General features: G+C 45.0%; 1 protein-coding gene across 1 annotated transcript; it reads left to right on the forward strand.

Annotated features, from left to right (window-relative positions):
* Window positions 1-4,818: 4,818 nt before the first annotated feature.
* On the forward strand, window positions 4,819-13,814 carry GPA33 (glycoprotein A33). Its single transcript, XM_005490993.4, has 7 exons — window positions 4,819-4,852; window positions 8,333-8,484; window positions 9,347-9,557; window positions 10,072-10,230; window positions 12,446-12,559; window positions 13,010-13,133; window positions 13,619-13,814. Exons 1-7 carry the CDS (start codon window positions 4,819-4,821, stop codon window positions 13,707-13,709), a joined length of 885 nt encoding a protein of 294 aa, XP_005491050.3. The 3' UTR covers window positions 13,710-13,814.
* The last annotated feature ends 240 nt before the right edge of the window (window positions 13,815-14,054 follow it).

Below are 14,054 nucleotides of genomic sequence, written 5' to 3' on the forward strand. Positions count from 1 at the left end.
CACCTGCAGCCCACAATGCCAACCATATGGATCAGAAGTGCATCAGAAGTGTGACCTGCAGGTCAGGGGAGGGGTTTGTCCCACTCTGCTCCTGTGAAACCCCACCTGGAGTACAACATTCAGCTCTGGAGCCCTAGCACAAAACACAGACCTCTTGGAGAGCATCCACAAGAGGGCTAAAAGTTGATCAGAAGGCTGGAACACTTCTGTGGAGAAAGGCTAAGAGAGTCAGGTCTGTTCATCATGGAGAAGGTACCAGGGAGACCTTAGTGCAGCCTTTCTGTACTTAAAGGGGATTTTATAATAAAGAGGGAGAGAAACATTTTCCCAGGGCCTGTAGTGATGGAACAAAGGGCAATGAAATTAAACGAAGAAGGTAGATTTAAATAAAAGGAAGAAATTCTTTATGAGGATGGTGAGGCACTGGAACAGATTGCCCAGAGAAGTTGTGGATGCCCCATCCCTCAAGTGTCCAAGACCAGATTGGGTGGGGTTTTGAGAAACCTGGTCTGGTGAAAAATGTTCCTGCTTGTGGATGATCTTTAAAGGTCCCTTTAGACTCAAATAATTCTGTAATTCTGTGGTTTTAAGATAGCTGATTTTTGTTCTTAGAAGAGCTAGGACTGAGCCACACTGTGTCTTCTCTGATGTCTTTTCAAAAAGGAAGTCTCTAGTTCCCAGCCCCTGACCCCCCAGGAAAGCTCATGGGCTGGCCCAGGACAGAACCAGATGAAAGTCTGAGTGTTGTTTATCTGTACTGGGGGCTCCAGTTGCGAGTCATGCAGAAACATCCTGCTGTAGATTCCCTTTGCAAGCAAACAAGCAAACCAGAAAGGAAGTGGAAAATGAAACTCACTTACTGCATACCAGAGATACCTTTGGTGCTGTATCATGCTGGGCCTGCCCACCTCGTGGGGATGGGAGCTGTGTCTGTAGGGATGCCACAGCATGGCAAGGAAGAGCTGGGACACAGCCACTCAAGCCTTGCTGTGCTCACAGCCCAGACCTGTGTTAATGCAGTACAGGGCTGAGAGAGCAGGGAAAGAAGGTGGTACACTGAATCATGGGTGTCACTGCAAGGGGAGGAAGGGATGGCTGATTGGGGCTTGAAGAGATCCCAACAGCTTCATGCACAAAAAGAGCATGAATTGTGTTGATCCTGCAGATGCCTCCTCTGGGCAACGCAATTTCTAGCTGCTTCTGCAATGCAATGACCATGTGTTCTTGTTAATTACTGCTAATTGTGGCAAGAAGTGGTCTCAAGATGTTTGCTTATAGACTGCCTTATATTGGAGAACAGAGCTTTCAAAGGACCTAAATGTGGGAGCACTGCCATCCAATAAAAACAGATGCTTTTAGAAGTCACTGAGCTGCATCTGACAATCCTGTTTGTGAATCTTTAGGATACAAGTGCAGCTGAGAATGGTGAAGGCCCTGCCATGCCCACTGCAGCCCTTCAGATGTAGAGATGGTGAGAGGGGCCTGTAGGTTACAGACTTCTGGAGAACACTCAAAGCAGACAGCCAAGCAGCTCCTCCTCACTGCTGACCACAGGTTGCTGGGTTTTGGGTTCAAAGTGACCATACAGAGCAGAGGCAAGGATGACAGAAATCTTTGCTAATGACCATTTGCACGTGCAAATGTAGCAAAAACAGCTCTAAGTGGTTGGGTACCTGTCACTGGTGATTAATGTATTCATTCACAGATGAACTTGAACTGAACACAAGAGGACAGGTACTGTCCTCTTAGGAGAGAAAGGTGGGACCTTGATGTTCCTCCTTCTAAAGAGAAAGAGGAACTCTCTTTACAGGATTTACAAAGATTTATAGTGCTGCCTGTGCATATTCCTCACTGGCTTTCACAGGCAAGCCTTATCACAGCATGTACTTTTGGCAACACAACCAAGTCACCCTGGTTTTGTACTGAAGCTTTTCATGTCAATGGCAGTTTTATTTAAATAACATAATAATATCCCTTAAAAGTCCTATATATCAGCAAAAGGATTACCCAGAGGTGCAGCCATTAGCAAAAATAATACTTCAAGGGTTTGCACTGCCCACAGGTGAGGGGTGAAGAAGCTGATATACAAAGCTTTGGCAGTGCTGCTGGTACCAGTGGCAGCTCTTTTAGCTGTGGTGCCAATGCTTGTGAGCTTTGGGAGCTCATGCTAGAGAGGGAAAGAAAATCAACCTAGAAACAAATATAAAATCTCTTAAAATTGCCCACATTAAAGCAGTCTGCTCCTGAGATCCCCAATAAGAGCTGTCAGGGAAAAGTGACAGGATAAAAGTGCCTAAATACCCTTCCCAATCTAGGCTTAAATAACTCAAAAAAGTTATAAATATAGAGCATCTAAAACAAGCATCTTAATATCAGATTTCTGTATCAGGTGCTGAAACATACACTCTCCACAATACCTAAGAAACCAGTCTCAGCCAAGTCTCCAAAACAGCAGAATATAATCCATCTCAGTGCCAACTTATTTACCTGTGATGCATGAGAGTGGCTAATAAAGGCAAGATAAAAATCTCCCCAGCAGTGAATCACTTTCATACCAACACGAGATGAGGCAGTCTCTGACTACTCACTCTGCCATACTTCCCTGTCTGCCTGGCTGCACAAAAGGTGACACCCACCACACTGTGAAACCACAGATTCTGGGAATGGAAGACAAGTATTGACACCTAAGAGGTACCATTTAGATTTCTCTCTTACCCCAACTGATTGGGATTACTGATTTTTACAAGACAGAAAGAACTTCCTATCTTTAAGATTGCTGTCTGTCCACCAAATTCAACTGAAATCAGTCAAGTGGGTTTTGAAGTTACTGGGAGAACTAAGAAGAAAGGAATGAGAGGTTGTATAAATGATCCTGTGAAAAGGATAACAGCAAGCTGACCAAATTGGTTATAGTGTCTGCACTTTACTAATCTCCTTTGGTTATGTGAAGAACTGAGAATTAACACCAGAAGTGTGGGTAGATGGTGATAGCATTTCTGTCACTACCTCTGGTCACCACACTCAAAATATTAAATGGGAGCAAAATCCAAAGTGGAAGCTGGAGTTAAGATCCCACATGTCTCTTTCTGGAGGATGTGGGATCAAGTCAAAAATATCTTTAAGTCTTTAAGGCAGGTAAACATTTAAGAAACTCCTCCTTGTGAGGAACCTCATCCTTGTGGACTCCAAAGACAGGAAAGGAGACTACTGACCTTGCTCCAGCTTTGTTTATATCTTAAGTAAATTACAGTTAACATTTTGAGGTTAGTTAACAAGCTGTTTTTGGAAAATGTCTTCCCTTCTCCCCCTTTGTAGGGTCCTTGCCATCTCCTGCAGTTGGTCAAAGATGAGACACAACAGGGTGAATTTTCCTACCAGCTGTCCTCATATGGAAGATTCCTGAAGAATAAAGTTTCTGTACTTTATGCGCTTTATTTTGCTTTGTGCTAACAGTCTGAAGAGAACTGAGGTTATGCATCAAGGACAGAAGTACAGATAGATGGTCCTTTCTATCAGAGGGATTTGATTTCCATCACTCCTAAGTTTCATTGTCATGGAGGCATTTTGAACAATTGCCATATAGACCAAAAGGCAAATCTTCAGTGTGGCTTCTGGCAGATTTACCACACAAGAGCAAGATACAGATCTGCTTTAGTGCACTGAACACAGCTATTCAGTGTCAACAACTACTTTTGAGGAAGCCTCCTTCAAAATCCTCAACAAAGTTCATCAATAATATACTGCATTATACAACTAATTTAATCTCAAAATGATATCTAAGAACATGATGTCCTGTCTAGATGCCTGAAATGGTCACTCACACCCTAGAAGTGACTTTGTCCCTCAAATGGCTAGAAACAGAGCATAGATGATTATCCCACATGGACACATCCCTCGCTGCCTAGTGGCAGTGAAGTGTTTAGAAGTTACACTGCCCTCAGTTAAACATAATGTCAGATATTTGCCCCAGCTGCCATGAGTTCCCCCCTTTACTCTTCAGTCAGTTATATCAGTGGTTATTTGTGACTCCCAAGTGCCCTTCCAGAGCATGAGAGCAGTGCTGGCTGTTCAGTGCTCATGCCTCCACAGCCCCATCACCAGAATGCCACAAGCCATGGGCTGGGTGATGTGTGCAGCCTTCTGCACAGACAGGGAGCAGCACCTTTGGTACCCACGTCTGTTGTGCAAGCCACACACTGGGCAGTGGAACAGTGAGCATCAGAGAGGAAGAACCTGGCTGAGATGCATCTCACTTATATTTACATAACTCATTAGTCACCCAACTCCATAAACTATGTATCTGTAGGAGTATTTACAGTAAATGGAGTTAGGCCCTCAGATCCTTAAAGCCTGGATGTGGGCTGCTGCCTGCATTGTAAAACACTTTAATACCTTTTAAACTCTGTTCCTTAATAAAAATTTGAGAAAAATGAGGTTTATCCTCCCCTAGATGCCTGCCATCACATGCATGACTTCAGCTGCACTGCACACTCCACCCCCAGCCCCACCACACCCTTCCCTTGCTCCGTGCACCTGCGTGTTGGGAGAAACAGGGAAAGGCCGTTCAACTGTGGGAGAAAGTTCACAACTGGGCAAGGAGCTCCAAGTTTGCAGAGAGCAGCAGGTGATGTGGCTTGTCATTGTGGCCAGGAGGGAGGGGCAGGCTGGGGCAGAAGCACTTTTAAGGGACTGAGGAAGTGAACCTGCAATGCCACTGCAAAGCAGCCCTTCAGGGAAAGCCAATTACCTACCCAGCCTCCTGGAGATTACAAGAAGAGCACCTTGAGGTGAAACAAAGGAGGGATGAGGGGGACGGCGATGAAAGGACTTGGGCTCCTCATTTTCAGTGCAAGTGAGTACTAATTTTGTTACATCCTCAAGGGTTGGGTGGCAGGAACCAGCACTACAGAGTACAAGGACTCCAGTGCACTTGGTATGTCTCTCTTTTGTTTAGTGAAGGTTCCTTGTGCTTATGGCCAGACAAGTGTGTGTACCATCTCTGTGCTGCATATCCACACACATCTCCCAAAACTGTTAGGAGTGGGAAAAAATGCTGTTCTTCATGAAGCTGAAAGTATTTTTACTAAACAGTTTTCTTGGGTTCTGTTAACACAATATTTATCTCTGAAGAAGGAACTTCCTCCTCTGGAAGTCTCAGCTCCACTGCTTTTTATCCTGCCTCATATTCTTATATCAATGTTCCTACACCTCATTCCAAGCTTCAGACCAAGCTACACACATGGAAATTGCTTGGGGTTTTTGAACTAAAAATCCTGAAAACCTCACTTCAACCATAAGACCACAAAAGGGAAATTCACAAAGTTTAAAGTGATCAGAACAAGTGGATGGGCTCCACATGCAACAAATGTGACTTGGGTCATGGTTTGATGATCATTATGTAACTACTGCAAAGCCATTGATATTCACTCTTCTTTTTCAACATTCTCACCTTTCATGCTAAGCAAATTATGGTTTTTTTTTGCTTGATCAGAATCTCAATTTATTTCAGCAAAGAAAATATTCCTGTAATTGTATTAATTGCCCTTCAGTCTACTAACAATTACTCAGTAAGGAATGTGAAAGTAGAAATGTCACTTTGATTTTCTTCTTCCTTTGTACAAGTACAAATCTCTAAGCGGAGGGGGAGAAAACCATTCTCATTTTTTAACAAGTTATAAACATACAAAATGTCTCTCACATTTTTTAAAATGCTATAAACACACAAAGTGATAACGTGCAAAAAAGTAACTCTAAGGCTTAAATCTAGGTGACATTGTCTCTCTAGTACCACGTAGGCTATTTGTCCTGTCTCCTTTTTTGAAGTTCTTTCAGAATTTACTTCCCCTGCCTTCAGCCATATTTTGAATAGATTCTGGTTCTGCTCAGAAAAAAATCCCCAACCTTTGAAGAATAAACCACAACTTCTAAATGTACTGACTGTGAAGTGAAACGTGGTGGGAAGGAGGAAATGAGCCTGAGTCAGTGACATCCCAGAATGAAACTGCTGCTTCCCTGAGAAAGGGAAGCAGCAAGAGATGTGGGTGACAAATGAAGAGCACCAGAAGCAGTGGGACACGAGGGCGACAGCAACAGATGAATAAATGTGTTACAGGCTGTGCCTCACATGCAGTGTTGGGTTCAGCTGCTCCCCAACTCTGCACCAAACATGTCTGGAAGAAAAGAAATATAGCATTTATTGTAGGATTTGACTCATCCAATTGGAAGAAGGAAAAGAAGTCTGAGGGTTGGGTGGTTTCTTTGCCTCAGGGCTGTGTTTATGACCTGTCAGTGAACCCCAGCCCAGTGGAACCAGTTTCTGAGCGACAAAAAGATCAGGAAATGGGTTTTGCTCCATTTCCTAGTACAGACAGTGGTGCTTTTCACTTAAATGCAAGAAAGCATCTCTATCCAGTCCCAACAAGCAAGGAGAAAGCTTTCCCAGGTGTCTCTCATAGGGAGGGCACATGAAAACAGCAGTTAGAAAGAGCCCAGGGGCTGTGCAAACATGGGCCTTGCCCTGGGTGCTAGAGGGCAGGGAAAGATCTGGGAGTGGCTGCAATAAAAGCATGCTAGCAATACTTTGCCCCGCTTTCCTTCTCATGACTATCAGTAAATGAAATAATCCCCAAGAGAACAGAAGCTGCTCCAGCCACGTCACAGAGGAAGAGGTGAAAACCACCTTGTTCTGAGCTGTGAGAGCCCAAAGAACATTTCAGTCACTGAGTTGTTCATTTTTCTGTAGGAGCCCATAGAACAACTCAGTTGTTGAGAGTATGTAGAAAAGATGGGACTTTAGGCTAAAAGCAAATCCCTGTGCCCATGGCACCTGTGTAATTATCTGAACTGTCACCCCAGGTTCTTAGTGCAGTGACCACACAACCTTCTGGGTCCCCACGCTGTTATTTTCTAAGGACTCTTGTTCACTGCTAGTCAAGGATGTGGCAGTGCTCAGCTTGGCAATGGCATTCACTTACTGACCCAGAGCAGGGGGCTGTGTGCTCTTCCTGTCTAAAAAAGTGGCCATTCACAACCAGCTTGCAACTCAGGGTACAATCTAGAACCGCTTTGCTCTCTCCCTTATACATTACACTTCCTTATAGATCTAACCTGGACAAAGATATGGCAGAATGAGGATCCAAAGTTTGCTAGGTGGCAACTTTTCAGATGAATCTTCTCCAGGGAACAGTGATTCAGCTTTCAGAAGCAAACCTTCATCACCACATGCAGCATCCCCAGCATGGGTGGAAGCCTTCCTCCTCTTTCCTCCTTCCTACACCACATTCCTCTTTGCCATGGGAGCACCTCTGAGCAGCACTTCCTTCCTTGCCATTTACAGTTTTCCCAAATATCTTCCACAAATGACAGTGCCATTAAAAAAGAAACAAAACCAAAACCTCAAAGCAACAAACCCAAACGCAGAACCCACACAAACTGTGAGGAGAATGCAGGTGTTTTTAACCATGGACTCCTGCAGGCATGAAGGTCACCTATGGCAGGGCAGACATAAATGTCCAGCTCAATTCTGAGAATAACAAAGACCTCCCCACCAGGCAACGATCAGACATGATGAATTAAGCGCAAGTCAGAGGGAATTCAGTGTAAAAAAAACCACCTGCCCTGTGCCCTGCGTGCTTCCCCAGGGCACAGAGGGATTTCTGTTTTATTCAGCTCTCAGCTATTCCTGTGCTCCAGAGGCAGGAGCTGGAGTTTTTGAACAAAGGTGACTACTACCTTACTCATTTTTAGAAAAAACTAAGAGCTTTTCTTCCCTTGTTTCTTTCAACCACTCTTTGCTTCTCTAGGTTTTTCTATTTTCAGGGATGAAAAACATGAACAGGTTTAGATTCCCTAGCACAAAATGTCACTTTTCTATGGATTTGGATCGAGGCAAGTTATTTGACAGTTTTCCTGATCCTTGAAATTTGACAATATCAGTTTGTTAGTTTAGCCTGAATCCTTAAGACTGCTGATGCACTTGTAGTATCTGTTTATCTGTCTCCCTCTGTACATTCTGAGCTGTCAAAGGGTGTCAGTCACGCTGAAGGAGGGCTCAGAGAAAAAAGTACAGCATCTTTCTAAACTCCATGGCAATACAGGAGCAGGTGAAGAAGAGGGAAGCAAGGAACAGAGAGCAGAGTTTAGCTCTAAGCCATCCAGTGCAGCAGCTTCCCAGAGCCAATCAGCTGCAGCACACATCACCTCTTGCTCAGTGGGGAATGTCCTGGATGACAGGGAATTAGGGGTTATTGTGGCACCTAAGGAAGCCAAAGGGACTACCATGGAATCCAGATGTTGCTATTTTTGCTGAGTGCAGCATTTATTCTCTTCCTAGTTCTGTTGTCTGCTCATGCCCTCACTGTGGAAGCACCTGAGAGGCAAATCCAAGTGGCAAGAGGAAGAAATGCTACCCTGCGCTGTAATTTTAAAACAAACTCAGCTGTTGACAGAGGAGACCTGGTTGTCTGGAAGAAAATCGATAGCAAGGTAAACTGAGCTGCATAAGGAAACAGATGAGAGGGCAACCAAGAAGGGGCAGGAGAGGGAATCTTAGTGGGAATGGATGCTGGAAGAAAAAGACTTCTTCCAGATTTTTTTTTAATCCCAGAACTGTGCAAACAGAAATGCTCAGACTAGATGCAATTTATCCCAAATCTATTGCACAACCCCAGGAAAGCTCCCACCCCTATTGGTCTTACAGCTGTTTACTGAGGATACAGCACTGTATGTACTGTGGGATTTACATCTATTAAAACATGTGAAACACTCAGATAATTTTAAAAAAATATATGCATATACATAAATGTGTATGTCTAACATAAATGTGTATGTCTAATACATATATCTTTGATACTAAGTTTTCAGTTGATAACAGTACATGGAGAGATTCTTGAGGTGTCCTATATCCATCTCAAGTATTGGATGGTTAAGAAATTAAATTTTAAAGTTCTCCTTGACTGCTTGGGAATTAGTGAGAGGGGAAGCAGCTTTTGGAGATCTCCTTGCAAGAACTACCAGGGATTTCTTCTCTGGAGATCCTTGCTGGGAGGTTGTACAACCATAGGGCAATCTGACTGACACAGGTCTCAGACAAGTCTTGGGCTGTCCTCTCCTCATGGTGAGGAAAGGTGAATAAGCCCCAGCAAAAGAAATCAGATAAGGCGTGAGAAGGGGATTCCAAATGGAAACAGAGATGAATTTCTAGGTTTTTCTTGGCTTTTTCCCAAACTGCTGCAGTTTAAGGTCCTCTTTCCCAAGCTGCTCCTTAGGAGTGGGCTGATGGATGGAGTTAGATGGCAGATGACACAGCAGAAGCAGGGACTGACGCTGTGCCCTCGCCGTGTGCCAGGTTGACGCCGTGACGCGCTACTTCGACGGGCTGCTGCAGTACGGGGAGGGCTACGACCACCGCCTGCAGTTCAACGGCGACGTGGCCGGCGGGGACATCAGCGTCACCATGGGCGCCGTCACCATGGAGGACAACGGCACCTACGTCTGCAGCGTCCGCCTCCGCGCCGACCCGCCGCGCCAGGCCGCGCTCGTGGACCTCTTCGTCCTGGGTGCGGCGACACGGGAGTGCCACAGCCCTGTCACACACACCTGCCCTTCCTCTGACATCCACATCGGCTTAAACAGATCTAATAGCAAAAAATATCATAGGCAATTCCACCTTTGGTCTTTTCCTACTCCCTGTGGAAGGACGCTGGGATGCGTAGAGCAGGCAGCTCCCTCAGACACCTGGCTGTGTGTACAGCTCACTCTCCTCATAACCCAAGCATCATTACAGGGCTTTCCTCATTCCCCCTATGGCCTGTCATACTCCACTTATCAAAGGATGGGTCACCAAACACTATCAGGCAGATCCCAAAAAGCATCTTGCAATTCCTTCTTGGCTTTCCTTGTTTCTCCCAAAAAGGGAGAAACAAATTAGATCCAAAGTCCCTTTAAGTTCTTTTAAGAAGAAGGTGGGAGGTACAAGACCAGCCTCTGCTTGCAAGAATAAAAACGACAGATGCAAATGGGCTGAAACAAGAAACTGCTTCTGATTAAACAATTCCTTTTTCCTTCCTTCAGTTGCACCATCCAAGCCCGAATGCAACATTCTGGGGACACCAGAATATGGACAGACAATCAACCTGACCTGTGCTTCTCAGGAGGGCTCCCCAGCGCCCAAATACACCTGGAAAAGCTTCAATGTGCAAAATGAGCCCCGTCTGCTAGCATACACAGAAGGTATGAGAAACTGAAACACATGGAAGCATTGAGGTCTCTGCAGATGAGGGCTGGGAAGATTCTAAAATGCAAATACAAAAACACTCTTCAGGCTTATTCTAAGATGTTCTCTGCACAGGAGTTCAAAAAGTTGTCCTTTTGATACAAGACATGCTCAGGAGTAACTTAGCAGAAAGGACTCTTACCTGAAATAAGAATGGTCAGAAAGGCTTTAACTTCATCTCTCCCCTAGGGAGAAAGATGGATGGCTCTGGAAGCATACAGAAATAATTATTTCTCAGTTGCTGGGAGTAAGGCATAACATGAGGAACAACACTGAGTTTTCTAACTGTCTTTACATCCCAGCTTACTTGACCATGAGCAGATCTCTTTCTAAACTGAAGGAAACAAAAGCTGGCTCTGGAAGCTTTCTTCCAGAGACAACCCCTCACTGAGAGGAAGGGGGTATGAGAAAGTTACACCATTGCTACTCTGAGCATGAAAAAGGCTTCTGGTTCTTTAGGACTGACACACAGGCCCTAATACTGTATTTGCTTTCATTTTAAGTCAGAATCTGGAAGGAAAAAGGAGATGAATTTCCACAACAGAACTATTTATACAGGAAGGAGGGTTTAATACTCTTTCAAGTGTAACAGTGACAGAGGACTCAGATTTATTTCATTAAACAACTTTGTTTCTTCTGGCCTGTCCAGCTTCAGGAAGACTAAGTGTTTGTACCTACCCTTCCTGGTTTAAGGGAAGTAGACTAAAGATGATGAGACTCCACAGGATATTCCACACTCAGAGCCCATTCTTGCATGAAATATCTATCACCAGGGGCAGGAACTTCATTCATTTCAGTGGCCACTAAGTGGTGCCAGCGCATCACACACAGCCCTGAGCACAGCAGATTGTCACAGCAGCAGCTTCTGCTGCCACCCTGTTCTTCCCTGGAACAGCAATCTCTGCTGGCCCATTCCCACCTCATTTGTGCTCTCATCGGAGCACCCGTGGCCAAGCCCTGTGTGCCTGTCCCCAGGGGCCCCAGGCTGGCTGGTTGCCCTGCTGTCACCACAGGCAATGGCTTCTGTGCTCAGCAAGCCCCACTGCTGCAAAGTGTGCACAACCCCCTCAGGAGACACTTCACAGCTCACAGCACCTGACCCACATTTCCCCCATTTCACTCACTCAGTCACTTTTGATTTATTAGGAGCACTTAAATTCCACTTCTAGACTGAGAGTTTGAGAACTACAAATATCACACACAACCCCCCACCAAAAAAAACCAAAAAAAACCCAGAAAAACCAACACACCATCAGCAGGAGGGAGACAAGTAAACACAAGGAGTATGTAGAGACTAAAAAAATAAAAAAATAAAAAATCAATCAAGCAAGCATATGGCCTGTCACTTCTCAGCCTGCATGCTCTTCTACTATCTGGCACTAGGTGCCAGCAAATCCTAAATGTAAAAAGTGAGATCCCAGGGAAACAGGAAAGTCATTAAGAAGTATTCAGTCTTTTGCTTTCAGAGCAGGGATCTGGATCTCTCTCACAAACCAAAAGCATGGACTACACATCCCATATCAGCTGGAGATGTAACAAACAAACTGACTGGCTGAGCAGACAGAGCTGAGCTTCAGCCCGTGGTTCTGAGCTGTGTGAGGCTGGACAGAAAGCATCAGCATCACTGCAATCCTGTCACTAGAGTTCTTCTTGTTTATTTACACAGCCTATGTGGCTTCTCCCAGACTAGAAAACATTTCCCCCCACTGCTAAATAACTCATATCTGAAATCTTAAGAGCTGCAGGACCGAAGAGCTTTCTCTTGTTGAACAAGTTAATTTATCAAGGTGGCCAGTTCTCAGAGCCAGGTCCTGATCTGGGCATCTGACACTTCTCAAAATCCAATGCCAAAACAAGAGCAAAAAAAAAAAAAAAGCTTTCTCTAAGCACAGACACTTCTCTACCCTCCACCTACAATTTTCTTTCTAAAAGGAATGTTCAAATACCATGTTCCCTGTAATCAAAACAGCACACTTCTGTTTATCCTCCCACAAATCACTCTAAAACCTAGGGATGAGCATGGCAGCTCCTGAGCAAGACAGAGCAATCCATCAGCTCTAATAACCTCTCATCACTCCAGCCACCCTGGGCTGGAACTGGAGCGCCACTGTTGCCACTTCCTTCCCTGCTTTTATTCTTATCTTTTTTGGCCTGATTTGTGTTTCACAACAGGGCAACAAATCACTCTGAAGAACATCTCAGCAGACACCTCTGGCTTTTACATCTGCACTTCAACCAACATTGTGGGAACGGAGTTTTGCAACATGACAGTCAGCGTTGTGCCACGTAAGAGATGGGGCTGCCTTGGGGAAAGGAAGTACCAGAGAGAACATCTCAGCTCAGAGGCAAAGCATTAAAGGAGGGGAATGTTACCATCTGGTTTCTGAACACCTTTAAGAGAGACCCTCTCCAGTGGTTTACATGCTAGTAGAGCACTCACCAATGCATTGGATTAGTTCAAAAAGTGATGAAAGCCCTGTAGAGTCAGCACTGAATTTGCAATGTCAGAAACGAAACTTTATAGACAAAGAAGAGCAGGTGTTCAGATCCAGGGGCTCCTCCCTGTCAGTAGCTAACTGCTCCTGTACTACCCAGTACAGAATTGTTTCCAGTTGCTGTAGTCAAACAGATGTGGCTTGCACTCAGTCTAGGTCTGGTGGGAGGGTTTGAAATGCAGTGATTGTGCTGATCTCCTCTGACATCACTGCCCCTGCTAACTCCTCCCTTCCCACACAGCATCCATGAACATAGCTCTGTATGCTGGCATCATTGGGGGAGTTGTGGCTGCCATTGTGGTGATTGGGATCATTGCCTACTTCTGCTGCTGCCGGGAAAGCAAGGACACTGACTACGAGATGACGTGAGTACCTGTCCCTGCAGCACTGAATGGAACAGATCAAGGGCTCTCCTTCTCCCTCCAGCACCAACAGATGGAGTGGAAAACTGGGGAGAAAAATCTGGGAAAGCATGCACTGCCTCCTCCTTTCAGTGTCCACCCCAGGGGCTGCCATCTCTCCTCAGGGGAGATGCCCAGGAGTCCCAGACACCTTTGTGTCTCTGGGCAGAACCAAATTATCCAAACCTTGGATGTGAATTAGCACACACTCAAACCTTGGATGTGCATTAGCACACACTCAAACCTTGGATGTGCATTAGCACACATGCTATGAAAAATAAACAAGTAGCTCCCACAGCTCCTGCATCACCAGCAAGCCTGAAGTTGTGGACTTCAGCTGGGTGCAGCTCTAGATCAGCTTCGAGCAGTTTAAAAGTATCCTAACACAAAATCTCTTCAGCAAGGTTTCTGGCTGGTTTTAACATCTCTACTCCCAAACAATATTTTAGGGCACAAGAAGACAGAAATGAACCCTCCAGGCAGATGCCACCAAGGCATGAGAACGAAGGGGAGTATGTGGAGAGTGAGGAGAATGAATGAAGAAACCACTGCCATCTCCAGGATCTGCTGAGGCACAGACATCACTGTAGAAAAGAAATCAATCCCTCTTTCTTACAGCAACAAGTTGAATTATAAAATGAAAGCCAAAGGCTCTGCCTTCAAGTTCTGGGAGAGAACATTCTTGCTTCCCTGGAAATAAGAGCTGATGAACAGTGAGCAATAACACACACTCTCACAGCAAAAAGATGCACATGGAGCACTGCTGCACCCAGTCATCCAAAAATAACCAGTCTTCCAGCCTTCCAACTTTCTGAAAAAAGAAACTATCAGGTCTATTTGGAGAACAGAGGAACAGAGCTGCTGATGTATCCCCAGATCCACAAA

This window comes from Zonotrichia albicollis, chromosome 2, assembly GCF_047830755.1.
Source record: "Zonotrichia albicollis isolate bZonAlb1 chromosome 2, bZonAlb1.hap1, whole genome shotgun sequence".
Lineage (NCBI taxonomy): Eukaryota > Metazoa > Chordata > Aves > Passeriformes > Passerellidae > Zonotrichia > Zonotrichia albicollis.

Excerpts from the sequence above, each read along its gene's own strand:
- GPA33 (XM_005490993.4), top strand. The coding sequence starts at position 4,819 with ATGAAAGGACTTGGGCTCCTCATTTTCAGTGCAA. Across the intron at positions 9,558-10,071 it reads CGTGGACCTCTTCGTCCTGG|TTGCACCATCCAAGCCCGAA; the intron begins GTGCGGCGACAC and ends TCCTTCCTTCAG. Across the intron at positions 13,134-13,618 it reads GACACTGACTACGAGATGAC|GGCACAAGAAGACAGAAATG; the intron begins GTGAGTACCTGT and ends ACAATATTTTAG.